The 22,642-nt window shown below is 46.2% G+C and overlaps 1 protein-coding gene across 10 annotated transcripts in view; it reads left to right on the top strand.

The window, feature by feature from the left end:
* The window catches only part of KTN1 (kinectin 1), an 89,493-nt gene extending 70,692 nt beyond the window's left edge, over window positions 1-18,801 (top strand). For 4 of the 10 annotated variants that reach the window (XM_069856763.1, XM_069856759.1, XM_069856760.1 and 1 more), the window contains 12 exons: window positions 1,635-1,721; window positions 3,562-3,651; window positions 4,726-4,806; window positions 5,474-5,563; window positions 5,653-5,745; window positions 6,951-7,022; window positions 7,478-7,561; window positions 7,761-7,844; window positions 10,217-10,300; window positions 11,822-11,914; window positions 17,460-17,583; window positions 18,308-18,801. In XM_069856763.1, coding sequence (XP_069712864.1) covers window positions 1,635-1,721; window positions 3,562-3,651; window positions 4,726-4,806; window positions 5,474-5,563; window positions 5,653-5,745; window positions 6,951-7,022; window positions 7,478-7,561; window positions 7,761-7,844; window positions 10,217-10,300; window positions 11,822-11,914; window positions 17,460-17,583; window positions 18,308-18,312 — 987 coding nt within the window. In that variant the 3' untranslated portion in view covers window positions 18,313-18,801. The remainder of the gene's footprint in view (window positions 1-1,634; window positions 1,722-3,561; window positions 3,652-4,725; window positions 4,807-5,473; window positions 5,564-5,652; window positions 5,746-6,950; window positions 7,023-7,477; window positions 7,562-7,760; window positions 7,845-10,216; window positions 10,301-11,821; window positions 11,915-17,459; window positions 17,584-18,307) is intronic. The other 6 variants (XM_069856766.1, XM_069856762.1, XM_069856765.1 and 3 more) reach the window with 3 other exon arrangements.
* The last annotated feature ends 3,841 nt before the right edge of the window (window positions 18,802-22,642 follow it).

The following is a 22,642-nucleotide window of genomic DNA, read 5'->3' as shown; positions in this document are numbered from 1 at the left end:
TTATGGTCATTGTCTGTGGATATGGGAGGAGGTGTTACCTTCAGGATCTGGGTCTTCCCGTTCCTGAGAGTGATTAAACCTGATCTTCTGAAGGGGAGGGGAAGGACAGTCAGCCTTGCTTCACAGCAGCTGTTAATGGTGTAGTTTGTGGGTGGAAATAAAGATTCTAGCTTCTGTCACAGGGCTGGGTAGTTCCCTGTAATACATCACCTGTGCAGGGCAAGAGAACAGCATCTCAAGTTTTATATAGAAGAGTTGTTAAAAACCCACTCTCTCTTTGATAGCCTATAAAACCCAATGAATACCATGCAGTAAGTCTTACTGCTTAAAACTGGGACAATGTAAGGAAGATACACAAGGGAAATATTAAGAACGTATGCTTTTGAGCAAGTAGTGTTGCTTAAGAGCTGAAATAAAGAAGAAAGAAAGTGGCTGGGTGTTATCAGAAAACAGATGAGCTGTAAAGGTGCAACATATGTGTGCCTATTTCTCAGGGAATTGCAAAGTCTGAATATACTTCATGCAGGCAGAAATCTGGTTACTGCTAAAGGCAGGTTATACCTGTAGATCCCAGCTTTCCACATGGCAGTTTTGTTGGTTTTATGTCCTGTGAAGCAGCCCTTAGGGTAAAAGGCAAGTGAAAGTGGTGAGGTAAAACCAGTGTAGGTACAGACTAGGATTTGGATTCTCCTTTGCACGGTGAATTAAAGCAAAATAAAATACAGCATTTCACAACCAGCCCTTTGCTAAGACAGACTGCTCTGAGGGTGATGGGGAGAAAAAAAATAAATCTAAGCCCCAAGGACCAAAATTACCTCCCCACAAGGCCCACCATCATACCTAGATAAGAGCTACGAGGCTCTTTTTATAAGAGCTCCCAGCCTCATTGAGCTTGCATGTCGATGTCTTGTGGAGTACACGTTTGATGACCTCGCCAAGAAAGATGTAGGAGCGCAGCACGATGGTGTTTCCATGTGGATCTGGGGTGTGCTTGACCACTGGTGACATCCCCAAACCTCCCAGGAGGGCTCTGGTGAGCAGCAAACGGCTTTTCTTTTGGGCGCAGTCCAGAGCGCTGCCTGGTTAGTGCTGTAAACTAAGACCCTGAGCTTTGAGTTTCTAAAATCGACCCTGGTGTGGTCGGTTTGGGCTGAGGCCCAAGGATCTACGCAGCTAGATCTGGTTGCAAGATCGGGGGCGTAAATGTGCGCACCTCCATGTGGAGTGGGGTCCACGCTGGGTTCTGCAACACAACATGCCTAACACTCTGTTGTGCAATCTGTGGTTTTGGTGTCTGTGTTCCTCACTGAAAACTTCTTTCTTTTTTATTTACAAGTGCAGTCAAAGTGTGGGGTTGCTGTAGCGATAACGGTCTGCAGTAACACTTGGATCTGTTTTGGATATGGGGGCAAGTTGGGCAAAAATTGGCGTTTTTACCCGCTTTTCATTCAAATTCTTTGAACATCACACTTGTTTTGACTAGTGTATGTCATCTTCCCCGGCAAAATCATCTTGCAGTAACCAGCATTTAAATGCAAGTGGTGGAATGTAATGCAAAAATATCTCTCTGAAGTAAAAGCGGCACCAGTTTGAATGTTGGCTGAACTGAAATCGTTCTTTCTAAAAATGATTAGGACCTTCGGGAGAAAAACTGGAAAGCAATGGAGGCATTGGCATCAACTGAAAAATTGCTGCAGGACAAAGTGAACAAGACTGCCAAGGTTGTAATATTAACTGCTAGAAACGATGCGTTTAAGCTAGAAGCAGATCTGCAGCTGGTTTTTTTTTTAAATGAAACAGAGGCATTTAACTTTTACTGCAATTTAAATATAATCTATTCTGAGTGATCACTCATACACTCTCACCTCTGCTTCTTCCTGTTGTCTTTAGATTTCTTTTATATATATTTTTTTTTAATCCTTAATTTGTGGGCATGCTGATTTTTTTGATTTCTGTTTGCATAATTGTTAGAGCTGTTGTGAATCGTTTTTATTTTGTGGGGAGCTCTAGAATAAAAAAACCCATGTTGGTGAGCAACCTGCTTTCATCTACTGGGCTTTCGCTGTGCTCCAATAAATTTATTGGACCCCTGAAGAACTAGGATTAAATTATTATTTAAAAACCTGAGAAGAGCAACTCAGGAAAACAGCGTCACCACAGCTTTGAATTTCTTCCTCGGAAGCATATGGAGCTCGACAGGTCCCGTCGGAGCCAATGTTCAAAATGATTCAGAGCGTGAATTGCTCTGAAAGGAGCTTGAATTTGCTGTGAGCCTGAGTTGGTGTTAACTGCCACTGCGCAGGCTTCAAAACCAAAATCAAAGTAACTTTAAAAACCCAAGTCGGGTAGCTAGAAGCAGAGGAGCTCCAGTTTGGGATTGTGCGTCTGTGTGTGTCGGAGACGTCTCCGTTCTCTTTGCTTGGCCCCGTGCTCAGAGAAGTTGTGTAGCTGCTTTTGCCACGTGCTAACGCTTGCCTGCTTTCTCTTGCAGTCGGAAGACTTCATCAAACAGCTATTTGCCCCTTCTCGGTGGTTCCTAAATTGCTGAGAACTAACCCACTTAGCCCAACTTCACAACCTAGTGTCTCCTGTCTGTTTTTGTCTCTGAATCTCAACCTACTAATGCCACCGATCTCTTGCAGCAGAGGAACTCAGAGCAGCAAGGCACAGTAACACTGAATGGCAAAGAAAAAAAACCCCTAAAACCTAGGTTTTTTGCTGAAAACTGCCTTTTGTGCGGGGTTTCAGGCTTCCTGCTTTTAAAATCATACAGGAGCCTGAGCATCGTATGGCTAAATTAAACCGATCTGCCATGAGCACAGCAAGCAAACGTCCCATGCCTGGTCTGCATTTAATGTTAATTAAATGGAATGATGGATCTGTGGGGCCCTTGACTCTGTGCATTTATGTTTGCAAAGCAATGACAAAGAAAACCTGGAGATTGTCACACAGCTCTGATAATTATTTCCTACTGCATCCAAGCTAGGGGCTGTAAGGGTCTCCCTCTTGAGTACTTTAAAAGTAATGTTTAGAAGATAAGTCTTACTTTCTTGGCCTGGTTCAAATGTGCATTAACACAAAGTTTCTTTTTGACTTTAGTTTTTGATGTGGTGACGTTAATTAATGGTGATTTTTTTTTTCCCACCTAAAATTGTTGAAAATAAATATGGAGTTAAAAAATTGTTGATTGACCAAATTTCTTGGGTTTGAGACCACTCAGCTTGAGCAGCAGGGTTGGTGTGATCTGGGGATGCAGTTACAAAGCTTTGTGTAGTTGGTGTTGTGTTGTGAACAAGTGAATGGTGATGTGATTTCTGTACAAACAGGCTAGATTGGATGAAAATAAAAGCTTAAAAGCACATACAAAGTGAAGGCCAAATTCTGAAGCAATCCAGTGTCAATTTCTGAAGCAGTTTACTGGCAATTTTAGAATCTATAGGGCCTTTCACACTTAAAAAATGCCTTTCTGGGTTAAGTAAGTTGCTGTACTCATAGAAGAGGCTATTGCCAGGTCTGCGGAGCTTGTTGCCCAATTTCACGTGAGCCTTTCTCTTGGTTTAGGAGAAGCAACAGCATTTGGAAGCTGCTGAGGTGGAGACACGTGAATTACTCCAGAAGCTGTTCCCTAAAGTCTCTCTTCCTTCTAACATGGTAAGAGAAGAGGCTCTTCCTACTCGGCTGCTTGGGGCCAGGGAGCTCGGCTCCTGCCGCGCTGGGCAGTCCGGAGCATTTCTCCACAGTCCCATCTGTCCCAAGGCTTTTGCAGTGGGATGTTGAGTGTCTTCTGCTGGCAACACGTGCTACCAGCAAAGATACAAAGCTGCAGATGGTTACTTCAAGAAAAGTGTTAAAACAAGAGGGTTTTTATCTTGTTTGTTCGCTTTATTGCCCTCATAGCTATTTCATCTGCCTGTGTTACCTTGTGTCTGACTGAGGTAGTAAATTTTCAGGGGTAGATAAGGTCTGCTGAGTGTTTGCTCGCTGTCTGGCACGGTGGGGATCCCTCCTCCCCAACTGCTGTGCTGATAGTGGCTGCCCCCCCGTTCCAGAGGGACTGTGCTGCCTCAAGGCTGATTTAATACAATTTTGGAGGGTTCGTTTTATTCCCAAAGTTCCTTGGAAAACCACCAGTTTCCTCTTTTATATCCTTGGTGGCTTTCGGTTGTTTGTAAGGGAAGTGCACTGGGTTCGTGTGGTTTATGTTGTGTGGATGATGTAAAGTAAGGCTGGAAAACTGGGCTCAGCGTTTTATTTGTTACATCTAGGGGGTTTGGATATTCATATTTGAAAGTATTCTCAAATGTGCTCAAGTTAGTGAAACCAGGAAGGTTTCACTCTTCCTGGTGAGGTCCCTAGAATTATGTGGCAAGCGTCTGCTTTCACCGCTTGGGAATTTTTGGAGAACGTTCCCTTAAGTCTTCAAATACTTCTCGTACAGCCTCGACGCTTGCAGGGAGATCTCCCTCACCCAGTTGTATTTCAGCACTTCCAGACCCCTGGGAACTGCATGTGTCTCACAGCCTTGTGGTCCCGGATTGCTCCCTGCTGACTGTCGGCTCAGCCTGGCTGCACGCGGCACTGCTGAAAAACTGCTCAGGCTATGTTAGCTCCGGGAAATTAGGGGACTGAAACACTGCTCCGTAAACCTTCAGATGGGAGGCAAACGTCCTGAAGATAGTTTTATTGAGGTTTTCCTCTGCTCTGACTGAATGTGTTTCCCAACAGAGCCACAGTGAATGGATATGTGGGTTTGAAAAGATGGCAAAAGAATACTTACAACAGGCTTCGGGATCTGAAGACATTAAGGTAGGCACGAAGGATATTTTCCTGCAGGAATATTTTCCTGTATAAATCTTGCAAATCGTGCTCTAGATTGTGAAGTTCAGATTGGTGAACAGGTGACAGGTAAACGATTTTGTGGATATTTGCATCTTTTAAATCAAGCGTGTATTTGCATCTTTGAGAAGTGCCTTTTGGAGTTGTCCTTGAAATGCAAAATCCCAACTCTTTTGCAAGTAATCTTGCAAGTAAATTTTGCAAGTAAATTCTTCACAGAAAGGGTCATGGGGCACTGGCAGAGGCTGTCCAGGGAGGGGGTTGAGTCACCTTCCCTGGAGGGGTTTAAGGCACGGGTGGACGAGGTGCTAAGGGACATGGTTTAGTGTTTGATGGGAATGGTTGGACTCGATGATCCGGTGGGTCTCTTCCAACCTGGTTATTCTATGATTCTAATCTGCTTGTTTTCAGGTAACTTGGTGTGGTAACTCCCGTAATGGTTGAGATTTAAGTATTGAGAGCTGTAGGTGAACGTTGCTCTTGCTGTTGGTGTCTTCATCAACGTGATGTCTTCATGGGTTGTAAAGACCTGCTAATGTGAATGGTGCCAACGTGCTTGTTGAAATACAACTAAATAAGAAAACTTAAATCTATCAGCTGAGAAGTGACTCTTCTGGTCCCTTTTCTCCTTTGCCAGGCCGTGCAGCTGAAGTTGAAGGAGGCTGAGGAAATGCACATATTGCTGCAACTGGAGTGCGAGAAATACAAATCGGTTCTGGCGGAGACGGTAAGCAGGAGGCCTGGTCGCCACTGCCTTGTGATGTTGCGAGCTGCCTTTCTTCTGCTCTGAGCTTTCAAACCGCACTCTCTTCTTAGGAGGGGATTTTACAAAGGCTACAGAGGAGTGTGGAAGAGGAAGAAAGCAAATGGAAGATAAAACTTGAAGAATCACAGAAGGAACTTAAACAGGTATTTCTGAACGTTTGGTTTTTATAACAGCCAGGCAGCTTCTGCTTGACGTTGCAGAGGATGTAGGCACAGGACAGCCCTGGCTGCCTTTTCTGATGCGTGTACGTCCAGTGGGTGAAAAAGGTGAAGTCTGCAACCCGTGGAACAGGAATGATTCTTCCTTATAACAATAGGATTTTTGCCCTCCGGGGAAGGGGCAGCCACCGCTGCGCTGGGCAACCTGGGCCAGTGCTCTGCAGGTGATGCACGAGGCGGCTAAATAACCTGTAGTAACACTAATACTGGTAGGATAGGAAACTGAAGATTCAGGAATGTACATGTGTCACGTTAATTTGCCCAGGAATACGTATGTTTTTGTGATCCTGGCAACTCAGACTGTATTTCTGTTCACCTGTTATTTTTTTAAAGTCTGCGTGTGAACAGATACAGACTCTTTGTGCTAAAATTGTAAAGTATCGTAAAATTGTAACTATTTTTACTATTGTGCTTAATCCATTATGGTCAACTAATTGTACTTGAAATTGCCTGCAAAGCTTTCGTCTTTAGGAAAGCTCTATTGCTAGCAAAAGTGGTAAGAAAAAAGCCTTTTATGTTTCTTTCCTAATCTAGAGTTAAAGTAGGTCAAACTCTTTTTTTGAAAGAAATGAATTCTAAAGTACTTCTGCTTAGTAAATTTGAGTGCCAGAGTGAGAGACTGGAGCAAAAGGATCGATTAGATCATTTCAAATCAACTTGTTTGAGGGGATTATCAAAGACTGTCAGATCTTGAACTATAGATTTGCCACCATCTACTGCACTTATGCAGCCTCTGATAGAGCTAAATACGCTGGGTTTGCTACATGTAGCACGCGGATGAAGGATAGCAAAGATATTTCCCTTACCATGAGTAATGGACATCTGGCTCAGTCCTTATATTCCAAATCTTTTGGGCATCTAGGCTCTAAATATGTCAGAGAACTTGTGTTGGGATATGGAAGGGAAGGTGTTCTAAAAGAGACTCACTCTGTTATTTGAGTGAGCGTCTGATTGTTTTCAGGCGCTGTGATTTAATACTTAAAACTTTTAAATCATAGAATCATTTCATTGGAAAAGAACTTTGACATCGAGTCCAACCATCCCTGTCCGCTACATAGAATCATTGTTTGTATCTGGAGAGTTTGTCCAACCCAACTAATCGATGTATTTATCTCTCTTGAAAACTGCAGATGCGTTCTTCGGTCGTTTCTTTGGAGTGTGAGGTAGAGAGGTTAAAGGAAGAAATCAAAGAAGTTGAAAATGTACGTGCAGGTGGTTTTTTTCTTCCTTAAAGCTTCCTGTTAACCAAAATATGATTTAGGCTGATGCTGCAAGTCTAAACTTCCTGGGACTCCTCCAAGCAGTGCAGCCTGTCCTGCAGCTTAAACTGGATCTTTTGGTTGGATCTTTTCTTTTCTAAGAAACAGAAGCTGGGTGCTGGATGTTGACCTGTTTTTTATGTCCGTACTCACCCATTGGGTCTGTTTCCTCATGAGGCTGAGCAGTTTTCTGCTTGGTGATGGTCTTGGGCTCAGTTCTTTTGCCTTGATATCCCTTTGGAAAGGACCAGTTTAAATCTGTGCTGTGCATTCACTGGATTTGAGATGTTCTGTCATGGAATGTCTGATAGAAATTCATAGCTTATAATTAATCAAGACAATGATACTGCACGAAAGCTTCAAAACCATCTGTTTTAACTCTGTTTTTCTGTTTCTAGCTTAAAAAAGAGAGAGAACATTTGGAAAGTGAACTAGAAAAGGCAGAAATAGAACGATCTACTTATGTTTCAGAAGTCAGAGAGGTAAACTTTATTGACCAAACTGTTCTTGCTCTTTTTGTCTGGTTACTGGTTGACTGGCCAACTAATCTAATGCTTAGCCCGTGCGGCTGAGGAGTTGATGTGCTTGTGACCTTAGGGTAGAGCAACACACTAATAACTGAGCAGAAGAAAAGCGGGCATCTTAAGGAGACAAATCCTAAAACTCTAAACTTCATTTCAGCTCAAAGATCTGTTGACTGAATTGCAGAAAAAACTTGATGATTCATATTCTGAAGCAGTAAGACAGAATGAAGAGTTAAATTTGGTAAGAAGCTTGTTCTCCGCTGGGCACAAATGAGGCTCCCAACATACTTACGAAGCGGAGACTTATTTCAAATCCTGTCTGTTCTGCTAACCTCTCCAGCTTGATATTTTTGTCCATTGCAATCATTTATGTAGTCTGACTTTTACAATTTGTCTCTTTCTCCGCTCCTAACAATAGCATGCCTGGTTCTTAAGACTTTTTCCAAAGTCTGTAAGACTTTCATTCCTGAAACTTCTTGAGAATCGATGTTTTGCAGTATAGACACCCCAGCAAATACAATGTCCTTGGAGCAACAAAAGTCATGCTCTTAATGGTTTAATTTGAAGATTATTCTCTGATTGGTTCCTCTCAAACCAACTGTAGTATCTGTGCTGTGGCTCTGCAGAGCCTTTTCCATCCTCCTTGTGTATGTACAGAAATTGGCCAAAAGCAACGTTAGATTAATTCAGAGCATCCAGCCATTCAGCAGCTGGCACCCTGATGTGGCTGAATAGCAGTTCTGGTTTGGTGCATGCTCTGTGTCACCCCGTGTTTGGCTTGCAGAGCTATCCAGCCGATAATCCTCCTGTACCAGATTTTCTCAAGGAGTTGGGTTAACCAAGGCCGGACCTACAGACCGCAAAATGCACGCTTGTCCAGTTTGAGTCCTTTCACTTCCCGTTTGTTTGAGTGATGTGGTTTTTTTAAGGCTGCAGGAGGAGTCAGATCCTTCCTCTGCTTGTGTTTGAATGGCACTGTCTTGCTCTTGAGCTAGAATCGGGGAAAGTTGCCTCCGTCACCATGTCTTTGGGTTTTAGAGTAGGTGATGGGACAACTTGTAACTGCAGGCTGCTGGTGTCACCAGGGTACTGCCAGTAATCATAGAATCACCAGGTTGGAAGAGACCCGCTGGATCATCGAGTCCAACCATAATGTACGGGGTTAAAATAGTTGATTTAAAACCACCACCACAACAGGCTGCTTAAGTTAGTGGTGTGCTTGGCAAGTCTAGTGTGGTATCGATTAGCATCCTGCCTCAGGAACCAAAGCTGCTCATTTTGAAAACAAGGGAAATGGGAATTGAATGCGTATCTTTCAGTTAACTGGTAAATGCCATCTCTTTGAGAGTAAGGGGCAACAACCAAAGCTTTAAAAGCTTTAAAAGGGCTACTTGACTCTGCAATGTGATGCTGCTGCGCTGGTAGGAGCGTGAGGAGGTGGTAAACAAGCACCTTCAAGCAAAGGGCTCTGGAACGTTATCCAGTGTATTGTATATGTGTGGGTTTTGCAGCAGGCAAGAGGCTGAGGAACAGAAATGATGGGATTTCAGAATGTGTTTCCCACTAATCTCTAAGGTGAGCAAGGAGAGGTTGAAACTGCAGAGGAGCTCAATGGTGCTTCTCCAAAACGTAGAAAACCACCATCTGCCAGCCCAGGTGCTCCAAAGTGGGGAAACCTTCCAAGGGTGAGACAAACACAACGCGTAGGTTTAGAATCAATGAGAAGCCAGGGCTCTGAGTAGCCTATTGTTCGCTTCTTTAATCCCCTGCTGGCTCCCAAGGAGATTGACAGCAGGAATAGTGAACATTAGCACAGTGCTCTTCAGAGGCACAAATCCACCAAAATTGGCACTCAAGCTTCTTGTTAGCTCTCCTGTTTGCGGCTCAAGCCTTGAGTGCTGTGGCTGCTTCTGCATGCTGTGATGAAGAGCAATTGAAATATTCTTTAAGAAATGTTTATTCCCTCTGGAAGGCTGCAGGTTAAGGGCAGCCGGTACAAAGTATTCATCCCTCTTGACTGAAATAGTTTCAGTTTTTTAGATTGAATCTAAACACAATCGACAACTTAATACGCCCTTGTCAGTGACTCATGCCTTGATGTGACATTAACAGACTGGTTAAGTCAACATAATTGTAGTAAGTGGTGCTTTATTAAGATGACAAGTAGAGCTTTTTAGTTTATTCAACAGTAAAGTGACTGTTTAGCCAGAATTAAGATGACATCTACATTTTCACATATTTGCTGTGAATTGCAGCGAAATCTGGGCTGATTTTGTGATGAGAGCAGTGGACAACCGTATGCTCTGTCAGTATTGCTAATATTCCTACTGGCAATAAAGTTTAAAAGTTGAATCCACTTGTAATGGAGCTGATGCCAACCATGTCTTTTCTTTTCTTCTGTAGTTTCCATTCTCTATGTTTATCTTTACAGATGGAATCTCTCTTCCTTGACTGTCCCTGTAAACCTCATCATACCTGTTGACTAATCCAGTGTGTGCCGTAATCGTTAGTGATCTTACTCCCGTTGCAGTGTGCATTGGGTTACTCTGTGGGACAGACAAATGAAATCTCTGTGCGTGAGGGAATCTGATTTTCTCTATTACTGTTTTGCAGCTGAAAACACAGCTAAATGAAACACTATCAAAACTCAAAGTTGATCAAAATGAGAGACAGAAGGTAGCCGGTGACTTGCCCAAGGTAAGCAGAGACCCTGAACAGCTGCAGATTTAAGCATCCGTGAAGCCCTCAAGATCTGTAGTTTTGTACTACTGGAAAATGTGGTGATTGGAGCAGCTTGAGCTGCCTGCCTGGTTCCCCAAATGACTGGGACTGTGGGTCTAAGAGCTCACGCAAGACACCTGCATGTCTGTTTAGGTAATAAAAACTCAACAAAGAGCTCTCTTTAATTGGCAGTCTTGAAAGACTCTCTCGTTCATGCTAATTTTGTGGCAATGGGAACAAGCGATTTGGGTCTGACAAGTAATTCTTTGTTTAAAGAACCCCAGCCTAACCAAAAGCCCATCCCACAGCCGTACACCCACACCGCAGCCTGCAGCTTTGAAATCCAGTCTCAAACGGCAGTGGTTACAGGTTGGATTACAAGCCATCTGCCCGCTTACGCGAGGTTACGAATCTGCTGTAATGCAGGAGACTGCAAATCTTTAAAGTTGTCTCATCAAGCTTGCACAGAGCTAAGCAGGTGGGTTACCTCTGCTCTTCCTCAGTGGCTGCTCTCCCAAGATGGATTGGAGTGGGAAATCTTTAAGCAGGAGAGGTCTCAGTGCTATCTGTCACCCCAGAAACGAACCTCTCGTGGGAGTATTGATAAATAGAGACAAGAATAGCCTGTGGTGTGGCTGAGCTCTGGCTGCAGACTGTGTAACACCTTCCTCCTTCTGCAGGAGGTGAATAGGAAATAGGATTGTGTTCTTGCAGGTGGTGGGGTGGGTTTTGTTCAAGCGTAGAGTCATAGGATGGCTTGGGTAGGAAGGGACGTTAAAGATTATCCAGTTGCCACCCCCTGCCATGGGCAGGGACACCTCCCACGCGATCAGGTTGCTTCAAGCCCCATCCAACCTGGCCTTGAACTTCTCCAGGGATGAGGCAGCCACCAGTTCGCTGGGCAACCTGTTCCAGTGCCTCTCCACCCTCATTGTGAAGAATTTCTTCCCAAGGTCTAATCTAAATCTTCCCCCTTCCAATTTAATGCATGTGGACGGAAGATCACAAAAGCACTGCCAGGAGGTGAGGAAGTAAAGGAGACCTGCTGAATAAGGCACTTATAACACACTGCTCAGGTCAATAATGTTGGATGTTGACATGTGAAGTGCTTTGCTGATGTCCATGATTCGTGGTGTAATTTATATAAATGCAGGTTTATGATTAGGCTTTTGAAGACCTGCCTGTGCTGTTACTCTTGCACAATAAAATTCCCTGCACAGTTTTTACCTAATAACTTGACATGAGATTATTAAAGCTTCCCTGTAGAGTTGCTTTCAGACGCAGGCAGGCTGACATGCAACACGCTGATTGTAAGGAGACATGTCAATCCTGGCAAGCGTGTTGGTCCCCTGAGCAAAGCTGGCATAAAACAGATTTCCTCCTGAATAGTGATTTCCCGTGTCTTTGTCGCTTTTGGAGAGATGTGGGTTTTCTTCTCAGCCTTAGCTAATCGTTGTCTCCCCTGTTTCTTTTTTTTTTTTTTTTAATCCCCTGCAGGCCCAGGAGTCTTTGGCATCTCTTGAGAGAGAAATCGGAAAAGTTGTCGGGGATGCCAATGTTATTGAAAACAGCGACGTTTGCACAGAGTCGGTGAGTGTTGCTTTGGAGCCCGTGCAAATCTCATGCCAAGTGTGCACCTTGGGGGAAGTAAGGTCCAGGAAAGGAACAGGCCATGTTCTGCAGACAGAAAATTAAGGCTTGATGAAGTTTCCTGTCCTACAGCTTGTCAGGGTGAAGTCCTGGAGCTGTATCCCAAGGATGCTGACATCGTTCTAAGCATTCTGCTGTCATCTGGTTTGTGACCTCCTTCCCATAGCTCAAATGTGTAAGGAGGAAGGGGAGAGGTTCTAGACATGAGATCAGGGCTTCCAGACGGGTTTTGGGTTGGTTTGGGCAAAATTGGGAAGAGTCTGGGGAAGTTCCTCCGACTTTTCCTTGCAAAGGAGTCTAAAACCAAATCTGCTGATTCCTAAATGGGCTTAAAATATTAACTGCTGGGCTGGCACTTGTGGCATTGGTAATGCTCACAAAAGAAGGCAGCCTTGCATGCTCTGTAACACTGAGGAGACAGTGTCTCTAGCCAGAACCTTGACCCTTCTGGTCCTTTGCAGCTGTGGGCAAGAGCCTCTTCTCAGCCACTGGTAGGTGCTCCGACTCGGCTTCAGGTCTCCTTGTGGGAATCTGCAAGTGGTCCAGCAGGAAAATCTTACTTGCATGAGCTTTAGGAAGCTTTAGCACTGCCTTGTCCTGCAGGTGAGCAAATCTGCAGTCTGATGGGGTGTTTATATCCCCCAGTAAAGGCGTTGCAGATGCAGGATCTGGAATTGGCTGGACTCGGTCTGGGGTGCCCGTTTCCACGCTTGCAGGTGACTTGCCTGAGCCTGGGGGGCTACTGTTTACGTGGATAATTGCTGAACCGCTCGTGTAGCTGGTGTGCTGAGTCCTGGCCCTGGAAGGACACGGCTGGTAGGAGTGGTTGAGTTGTGGCTCTGTAGCTGGGCTTCTCCATCTCTTGGGAAGGAGAACTTTCACACCAGCTTCAAAACCGCTTTCCAGAAGGCAGTTGGGAAGGGGAAAGCTAAAACAGATGCCCTCCCCCGGTATGTTTTACGCAGCTAAGTGGTGTCAATGGAACTCATTACCGATTTGCTTCTGATGGATGGAGTGGAGGGAAACGCTGTTTGGGAGGGAGAGGAGCACTTGCTGATAGGACATAATTTATATCGACTCTTTTTAGCTGCTGAAAGTAAGTAGCTTCATCAGCTGTGAGAGGAAGCTGGGAGTCCTCTGAGGAGTACTGTGGAAAAGCCTTTGCCTCTGTAGTCGTTAGCAGAAATTAAACGGCTTTTCTAGAGTGATCAGTCATGGATGCTGATCGACCCTTGTGTTGTAGGCTCACTGTCCAAACCGGAGATGCAGCTGGGCCTGTAAGGACACAGATGAGCTGGGTTTCCTGGGAGGGTGGCAGATCTGCCAGGCCTTCTCCTCCTGCATTGCCAGCAGGAAGTGAGGTGGTGATGGTGACACTCCAGGTGCTCTGTGTCCCTGTCTGCAGCAAGAAAAAAGCCCTCCTTAAACCAGTGCTGAATTGCTTGCTGTCTGCTGTGCCTTTATGGCTCATCAAGTGGTAACTCAGGACAGTGATGCCATCAGCCGTGTTGCCATAGTCATGGAATGGTTTGGGTTGGAAGGGACCTTAAAGCCAGTTCCAACCCCCCTGCCATGGGCAGGGACACCTCCCATGGGGCTCCAAGTCCATCCAACCTGGCCTTGAACGCCTCCAGGGATGGGGCAGCCACCACTTCTCTGGGCAACCTGGGCCACTGCCTCCCCACTCTTATTGTGAAGAATTTCTCTCTAATGTCTAATCTAAATCTTCCCCTGCCAATTTAAAGCCATTCCCCCTCGTCCTATCACTCCATACCCTTGTAAAAAGTCCCTCCCCAGCTTTCCTGTAGCCCCTTCAGGTACTGGAAGGCTGATCTAAGGTCTTCCCAGAGCCTTCTCCAGGCTGAACAACCTCAACTCTCTCAGCCTGTCCTCGTATGGGAGGTCCTCCAGCTCTTGGATCATCTTCATGGCCTCCTCTGGACCCATTCCAGCAGTTCCATATCTTTATGTTGAGGATTCCAGAGCTGGCCAAGGAACTCCAGTTGGGGTTTCACAAGAGCAGAGGGGCAGAATCCCCTCCGTCGCCCTGCTGGCCACGCTGCTTTTGATGCAGCCCAGAGCATGGTCATCGTGTGGCTGATGTCTCTGGCCACCCTTCCTGAGCTGGGTGTCATTAGACGTGCCCTGTGCAGGTCTCAGGGTGGTTGGTTTGATTTAATTCCTTTAGCCTGAATTTCCGTAACCTATCGGGCTCTTGCATTGTTCGGCTGTAGCTGCGTGGGTGCATTGTTGAACCCTAGATAGGCTTCCTCCAGAATATCCATGGCTTTATTCTAAGGAGGCTTGTGGAAAAACAGTCCTAATAAACCTGTAATTAAGCCTTCATTAGTGAAAATGTTAATTGTCTAAACAGTGCTTTTGACAGGTAGCCATTGGCAGAGGCTGGAATTTAGAACATTATCTTCTTCCCCAAGCCCTTTTTGCTGCCTTTTCTTTCTTTCTTTTTTTTTTTTTGGAGGAAATAAAGAAGCTGTCTCCCCGGAAGCCCAAACCCCCAGCTTAAAATAGCTCTCAGATTAAAAAAGCAAGTCTTCCAGCCACTTCCACCTAGCAACAGTATCTCTCGTTCTTAAGGACCTGAAAACACATGCTCAAAAATGAGCATATTTGTTCCTTCTGGATACTGGAACCAACCCACAAAATTGAGAAATGATGCTTGCGTAAAGCCTCAAACACATTCTGTGTGTTTGTTTTAGAGTCTTTTTCTTTCTGTTTAAAAATAGACCATTTGGTTTTTCTAATCAGCTTCCTTGTCACTTAAGGGACTGGATGACGACTAAAGGGTGGCTTTTAGTGCGCTTTAAGCAAGGCATTTATATTCAGCAACTTGCTTAGGCAGTAAAGTTATTTTGAGGCTTATAGGAAATCTAATGTGCTTCCCCCCCAAATCTGAGTGTCAAATGCTCCATCACTGAAAACTGGAAATGCTGTAAAGTGTGGTGGAGGGGAATCTGTCAGTTCAGTGCTTCTTTTAACCCCTGGGTCTGTGGTTCGGGAGTTCCCTGCTCCCATCCTCTTCCTCTCTTCATCTCTGTGTCCCAAGGACGTGATTTCCTTGGGTCACATCCTGAAACCACAAGCTACACGCTCGTGTCTGGACCTTCTTTCAACCTGCACAGTTGAAAGAAGGTGGTTTGTTTATCTGTGCGATGATCTGGAGGCCAACATGGTCACTCTCAGGGTGCGAATCAAAAGCAAAATTTATTCTGGCTTCGACCAAAATAAACAGAACAAAATAGTCAGGTGCTCAGCCGAGATATAGGGGTGCAACTTCCCATGGGGCAGAAAACAGATTTCATTCCGCTCAGATCACAATCTGATCCTGGGATGCAGCCAGGGTCACTCAGATCCAATCCGACACGCACTGATAGTTGTCAGGAAAACACTGTAAGGTAAATAAGAGAGAGAGGAAAGAGAGAGAAGGGAAAAAGAGTCACCACATCAATGGACAACTGCAGTTCCTCAGGAATGGGCAGTCGCTGCAGGAGCAGATTCTTCCAGGCTGGTCTGGTTGAAGTGATGGGTGCATGAGCTGCGTGGCTCCCTGCGAGTGGTTTAGTTTGATTTTACACTTGGGGAGCACGGGGCTTGCACCTCTGGCTTAGCAGAAACTGAGTGTGATTGTGTTGAGCCTAAATCCATCAGAGGCTAGTCGGGATTAGCCCCAAGAGAGTTAGGGATGTGTCTGTAATTGATGAGTAAATACTGCCAGGGATTAGTGAAGCCAAGAAACAGAAGGGAGAGGAAGCGAATAAGGGGAGAGCAGAGACATGAGGGCTTGAGTGTGAACTGAAAAGCTCCTTCACTGCTTCTGCTCGCAATGGTTTCTGTGCTAATGCACTTTGATACCCAGCACTATCGGTCAGTGCTGTAATTCATTCATTTGCCGGGATGCTAATTGCCTTTGCCTTTCCACTTCCGTCAGTCTGTATGAGATTGCTGTGGAAATTCTCAATCCTGACAGACTTGATTTTCTACTTTAATAAGGGCAAAAAAATGTTTGGGCTGCCCTATGGATTTCCAATGATTTTTTTTTTTTTTAGCAGTATAAAAATGTTTACCAGTTGAACTTAAGAGCTTTGCAATATATTGCTTTGTTCTCTTGCCTGAGCCCAGAGTAGTTTCTGTAATGGTGCAGGTGGTTGAGTTTGATTTACTGCCTGCTCTGCGTAACAGCGAGTCTAGCGGCATTTCCAGCCAAATGGGAGCTGGGAAAGTGGCCCTGTCTGAACTCGTTCTAATTTCCCTGAAACTCTAGGGAGAGATTTGCAACAGCGTTATGCATCAGTCTTGTTCTATTAGGGAAACCACGTTCACTTGACGTGGAGTTGGGCGATGCCGAGTGCTTGTGGACACCCCGTGCTCCTGTCGAGAATTGGATACTTCTATATCGCTGGCACCAAGGCAGATTTGCTTATTTTTAGCTGCTAAATTGCAAAGGGAAAGCTTCCCTACAGGTTACCTGCACGTCTGCCTTACGAACTGAATAAGGAGCAATAGTGTGTGTTTTGGATGTGAAGTTCATTGCACGTCTCTGGAGGAGCTAATCGATAAAGGTGGTAAAACAGGGATTGTATCACTGCTAGCTCAGCAAGGCTGACTTTGGGGAGAAGGGCAGGCAAGACAGGAAGAGTCCATTTCGAGTTGTGACACTTCCCTATTAATAAACTTGAACTCCTGAAAAAAAGCACTTTTTTTTTTTAGTTTAAAAAAAGCATGCTCAGCATTTTCATTTTGGTGCAGGAAACCAGTTTTCTTAGTTTCAGGTATTGTTCTTGTTTCTGTTTTTCCATGGTGACTGGTGCTTTGTGAAGTCCTCATCCAAGTGTGTTACTGGCAAGCAGGGATTTCCCAGGGCTTGGAGCAGAGGGTGAACCCACGGGGCAGCTGGTGGGCTGCAACCCGTGTCCCGACCTTGAGCAGGAGCACCGATGCTGCCACGTGGGTGAGGAAGAGTCCGTATCTCCAGCCGGCTGATCCAGATGGTTTCACAGCTGGAGCTGCCTCGTGTTAGGGTATCACACACTGCTGAGGGCACCGTCCCGCAAAAGCAGGTCCTTGGTGGTCCAGCAGCCTTGTTGTTAGAGCTGTGGGGTCAGGAATCATCCTTCCCGCTGGGCTCAGTGTCCTTAGCAGCCTGTGGTATAAACCGTGGGCTCTCATCCGCGTGGGTTTTCAGCCAGGCGTGGGGGGCTGTGGGCTCCTAGGCGAGGGCAGGTGGGATCCGGAGGTCAGCGATGCTCTAGCCGGTGTCTGGCGTGTGCACGTAATTCCCTGGAAGTGGCTTCTTGACTTTGAACCATGTTCTTTTTAAATGTGGCCATAACCCTCTGACTTACAAGAATTGTTCCCATCTGCGCAAGGAGTTGTAATTTTATACGGCGGATCTAATTCTGGGCTTTCTTGGTAATTAGATTGTAAATGAGCTTTTAATGATTTTTTTCTTTTTTTCCTCTTCTTCTAGGAATTGACTGATAAAAGACAAAATGTGGCGGTGAATCTTAACCAGGACGTAGGTCATCTCAAGAAGCTGCTCGTGTCAGTAAGCCAAATGCTGTCAAAGGGACGAGAACACTACCAGTTAGTAGGTAGGTGTGACTGCTGGTCGTCTAGTTGAACTGGGTGGCTGCTGGGAAGGACACTGGTCTGTGACGCTGGGACCCGGATCAGATTTAGTAAGTCCGGTGTCAAAAGCTGAGCCTGTCTATGTGGATTTCATTAAAAGCTTCTAATAGGCATTAGATTTGTCTCTCTTTGGATCCATAGCTCGGTTAGCTGGGACCAGTCTCACATCTTCAGGTCCCTCTTTGGGCTCATGACGCTTTGTCCTTCCCTTCTGCTACTTCCCACTTCCCACAGGTTTCCAAAAGCTTTGTTCTCCCAGTGCCTGTGCGGTGTTTCCATGTACACTTCCATGCTCCGATTGCTTTGGGATGATGGGTATCGAATAACCCACTGGGCTTTCAGGCTTGCTGTGGTCACAGGGATATGAGAATATGAAGCACCAGTCTGGCATGAACTCTTCATCATCCAATTATGGACGGATGAAAAAAGATTTTATTTTCATATTCAGTGAACTTGGAAACCTGGGCCTTTGTGGTTAATTGCATCATGCTGGTAAACTTCTTAAGTGACCCAAAGTTAGCTAAGGGTTGGAAAAACTGGAGACACCACATTTTTCTGAGGAAGCCCGTTCCTCTGGGCTTCATCGCAGGCTGATGCTAACGAACCAGCTGACGAGGCGTGGGTTTGCTTCAACACTGCCCTTCAGGAGCTGCTTGGCTGACGTGGCGTTTTGTGTCTCTCTTGCAGAATGAAGTCACGGGGGAATCGTTAATTTGAGGATAGCAGAAGGCATTGTATTATATTTTGCCAAATTAAGGCCTTATTTATGTTTTCACCCTTTCTACTTCGTCAAACACTGAACAGAGTTTTGTCTTTTCTAATCCTTGTTAGACTACTGATTTAAAGAAAAAAACCCGACTCTGTAGACACCTCCAGAGTTTAGTTTTATAATAAAACCAAACCTGTTTGGATAATTAGACCTCTACATTCCTGGAGAGACAGTAAACACATAACCTTTTGTCTTATTTTGCTCAGTAAAACTTGTTCAGAAAACTCCAACGTGTTAAAGTCACCGATGGGTTATAACATTTTAATACTGATGTTGTACACTGTTTTACTTAATTACATTTTTGGGATTAGCTGCCTCTGACTTCAACCTCAAGTAAACACTCCTTTTTTTGTTGCTAATGTTCATCAGTTTTTGTAATGGTGTCAGCAAATAAAGGGATGATGTTATTCAAGGTGTTCTTGCTCTTGTCTTTTAACTGAACAGGGATGTCTTGGGTGAGGTTTCCAACTCTCCCTTCCAAGAAATGAGCATTGGGCTGCACTCAGTGTTCTTGGGTTTGGGCAGAGGGGAGGAGGTACAAGCTTGAGGAGAGGCAGACATGGGCACTTAGAAGCTTCAGAGCTGTTCTTCCACTTAAAGAATATCGTAGAATCATGGAGTGGTTTGAGTCATAAGGGAAATTAAAGCCCATCCAGTCCCACCCACTGGATCAGGGGCTCCAAGCCCCATCCAGCCTGGCCTTGAACCCCTCCAGGGATGAGGCAGCCACCCCTGCTCTGGGCAACCTGGGCCAGGGCCTCCCCACCCTCACAGCAAAACATTTCTTCATAAGATCTCATCTCAGTCTCCCCTCTTGCAGCTTAAAACCATTCTCCCTCACCCTGTCCCTCCCTTCCCTGCTCAAAAGCCCCTCCCCAGCTTTCCTGGAGCCCGTTTCGGTGCTGGAAGCCTCTCTTAAGGTCTTCCCAGAGCCTTCCCTTCTCCAGGCTGAACAAGCCCAACTCTCTCAGCCTGTCCTCATAGCAGAGGTGTTCCAGCCCTCAGATCATCTCCATGGTCTCCTCTGGACTTGCTCCAACAGACCCAAGCCCTGTTGAGACTTAGGAAATAGTTCAGGTGAGAGAGAAGCCCGTGTTTTTTTCACAAAAGCAGCCACCTTTGGGGTTTCACCTGTAGCTGTTACTGTTGTGTTCCTTGAAGCTGTTATTTCAGTGAGTAAAGCTCAGATGCCTCCAGTCTTATCTGTTTCATAGGAGCTTTGAACTGGCAAACATTTCTAGTATCAGGGACACTCCTTGCAATGAGATCTAAGGGAAACCTGCACCCTGGAGGATCCTCACACTTGCCCGTGGTCAGCAGCGGAGCCTTTGGCAGATACTGGGACTCCTGTTTTTGGGGTAAGTAGCAGCTTCGTAGATCCACGTAGATTTGAATGTTTTCAAACTATGAACGTAACCCTCAAGCTTCAGTGATGTTAGTTTGGGCTGGGGGTGTTGTGGTGGTGCTGTCGTTGTAGCCCTGCCCATCTGGAGAGTCCTTGTAGCCACCCCAGCTGGGCAACTCTTCTTGGAAGCTCCACCACTTCATAAAATACACAGTCATGGAGGTAGGTGCTGGCTGTGGGGTTTGTGTGGGAGACCAGATGTGAGTTTCTGCTGTCGTATCTGCTTTCTAATGTGAGTTTGGGTGGAAGCTCAACCTTCCCCTGGATCAGATGCTCTCCTTTGGGTCCTCCATGCATCTGGGTCTCAGCTGTGTTTTTTACTCCTCTCCATTCTTTTGATGCGTAAGGGCAATGGACACAGGGAATCATCAGAAGGAGCTGTTTCCCATCCCTCTTGGACTTGCCTGGTAACAATTCTCCTACTGTCTGTAAGTAACTGGTCTAGGGGTGCTCAGGGCCTTGTGCAAAGGCAGAGCGGGTTGAGGAGCTGCTGCCTTCATCCTGCCTCCCTCTCCAACAACTCCCTGGAGCTTGGCAAAGATAACGTCCCTGGCAAGGCTGGGGTCTCTAGATAAAACATCCATTTTTCCTCAAATAGATAGTTTTGTAGTGCTGATGATGCCTCGTCCAAGGAGGAAACACTCCTGGAAGGGGCAGGTGTGCCTGGAGAGTCTCTGTGTGCAGCCTTTGGAGGAGCAAAGATGACAGCTTGGAGGTAGAAACCTGGCTATTTCTCCAGACTCTTGATTTTGGTGCTGGGTTAAGCTGCGGAGCAGGGGGTGAAGGTGCTGCTGCAGTGCTAACTTTAAAAGGGGAGAGATTTGCAGTGTCATTTGCTTTCTCTCTTGGCAGAAATCCTCCCAGGAGGGGGACGCGAGACCTTTCATTCTGAAATGTAAGTGCAGGTTTTTATTTTGCTTTAGGAGATGTGCAGAGGTGTTAGAGGCAGCTGGAGAAGATCCCCTGAAAATCCCAGCTGAGCCAACCCTAATCCCCTCTCTGAAGGGTGAGGAGGGTTAGGATGGCTCCCCTGGAGCAGCGGGCAGGGGGATGGATGCTGTTTCAGCTCAGTGTCCTCTCCAGCCCTTGCTAAAATGCGGCTGCTGGCAGCTCTCTCACATTTGGAATGCTTCAGCTTGCCGCTTCGGTCACTAAGGAATCTCTCCTGTTCTGAAGCATCTGCTGAGATAAAATTTAATGACCAAGAAAAGCGTGTGTGTGGGAAGCTGATTCATCAATGCAAAGGTAGACGCTGGTACCCAGCGTGTTCTCCGAGCCTGCCACGAGCCCCTAGTTCTCTGCAGAGCTTCAGCCCTTGGTTTCCAGCCAGGCTGGAGCTGCAGCCGTGGCAGGAGGCAGGTCGGGCTCTACCCGCGCTAGAGGGAGACAATAGCTAATGGATACAGAAAGCCCAAATGGGGATGTTCAGATGCGAGTGAAGGATTTTTGGTTTTAATTGCGAGGCTGCGGTGACTTGTGGTGCTGAGCATTTCCAACGCGGTGCTGATCACCCAACATTGCTGAGCGTGATGCGCGTACAAACCAGCCTTCCCTCGCTTTCTGTTTTTAACCGGTCCCTTCAAAGTGGAAAAGGGAAGTTGTGTGTGATGCGATGCTGACCGTTTCCAATGTGGTGCTGGCTCTCCAGTGTCCCTTACGTGGGTACAAACCCGGCTTCCCTTGCTTTCTGTTCTTCACAGAAATTCAATCCAAATTGGAAATGAGAAACGCAGGGGAAGGCTCCGAGCTGTCTGCTTGGTCTCCCTGAAGTTGTGTTGGTCTCTTCTCCCAGTTGGCAGGGGACAGGACGAGAGGAAACGGCCTCAAGCTGCACCAGGGCAGGTTCAGATTGGACATGAGGAAAAATTTTTTCATGGAAAGGGTTCTCTGGCCCTGGCAGAGGCTGCCCAGGGAGGTGGTGGAGTCCCCATCCCTGGAGGGGTTTAAAAGCCGGGTAGATGGGGTGCTCAAGGATCTGGTTTAGTTGTGGACAGGTACGGTTGGACTCGACGATCTTCAAGGTCTTTTCCAAGCGCGTGATTCTATGGTTCTTCGTCCCCTCCTACCCTTCCCACCTGTCTCCAGCAGGCATGAGCAGCGAGTTGTTCATCCAGTAGCTGCTGTTGGGTTTTCTTGGGCAGCGACTCCCTCAGCTATTTATTTTCATGATTAAAAAAGAAACCTCATGCACTGTTAATTCAACCCCAAATAATTCAAATGATTTTTGCCATAAATCCCCTTGGCAATGACGCAGCTGAGTTTTCTCCACAGGGCGGCTGGTGCCGTGGGGCTGCTGGTGGTCACGCCACCGTCGTCCCCGTGGCCTCATTTGCTCTGTGCATAACCTTGGTCATTTTCTGCAGCACTCGCGGTGTCGCTTGCAGTCAGCTGTGAATTTCCTTGAATCGTTGGCTGGTCACTGAAGCTCTTGATGGGCCAGTTTTGGCCTTTCGCGGGGTTTATGCTTGGGGGGCTCTCCTGCAGGTCTGGGTGGAAGCTGTGAGCAGGGAGATTCATTAAGGTTGGGAAAGTCCTCTAAGCTCATCCAGTCCAACCATCAGCACAACACCACTGCGCCTACTAAACCACGTTCTCAAGTGCTACGTCTACACATATTTTGAACCTCTCCAGGGATGGAGACTCCACCACTTCCCTGGGCAGCCTCTGCCTGGGCTTCACCACTGTTCTGGTAAAGAAATTCTTCCTAATATCCAATCCAAAGCTCCCCTGGTGTAACTTGAGGCCATTTCCTTTCATCGCTTGTTACTTTGGAGAAGAGCCCAGCACCCACCTCACCACAACTTCCTTTCAGGGAGCTGCAGAGTGATGAGGTCTCCCCTCAGCCTCC

Source organism: Phaenicophaeus curvirostris, chromosome 5, assembly GCF_032191515.1.
Source record: "Phaenicophaeus curvirostris isolate KB17595 chromosome 5, BPBGC_Pcur_1.0, whole genome shotgun sequence".
NCBI classification, from domain to species: Eukaryota; Metazoa; Chordata; class Aves; order Cuculiformes; family Cuculidae; genus Phaenicophaeus; species Phaenicophaeus curvirostris.
This window is presented reverse-complemented; position numbering and strand designations above follow the sequence as displayed.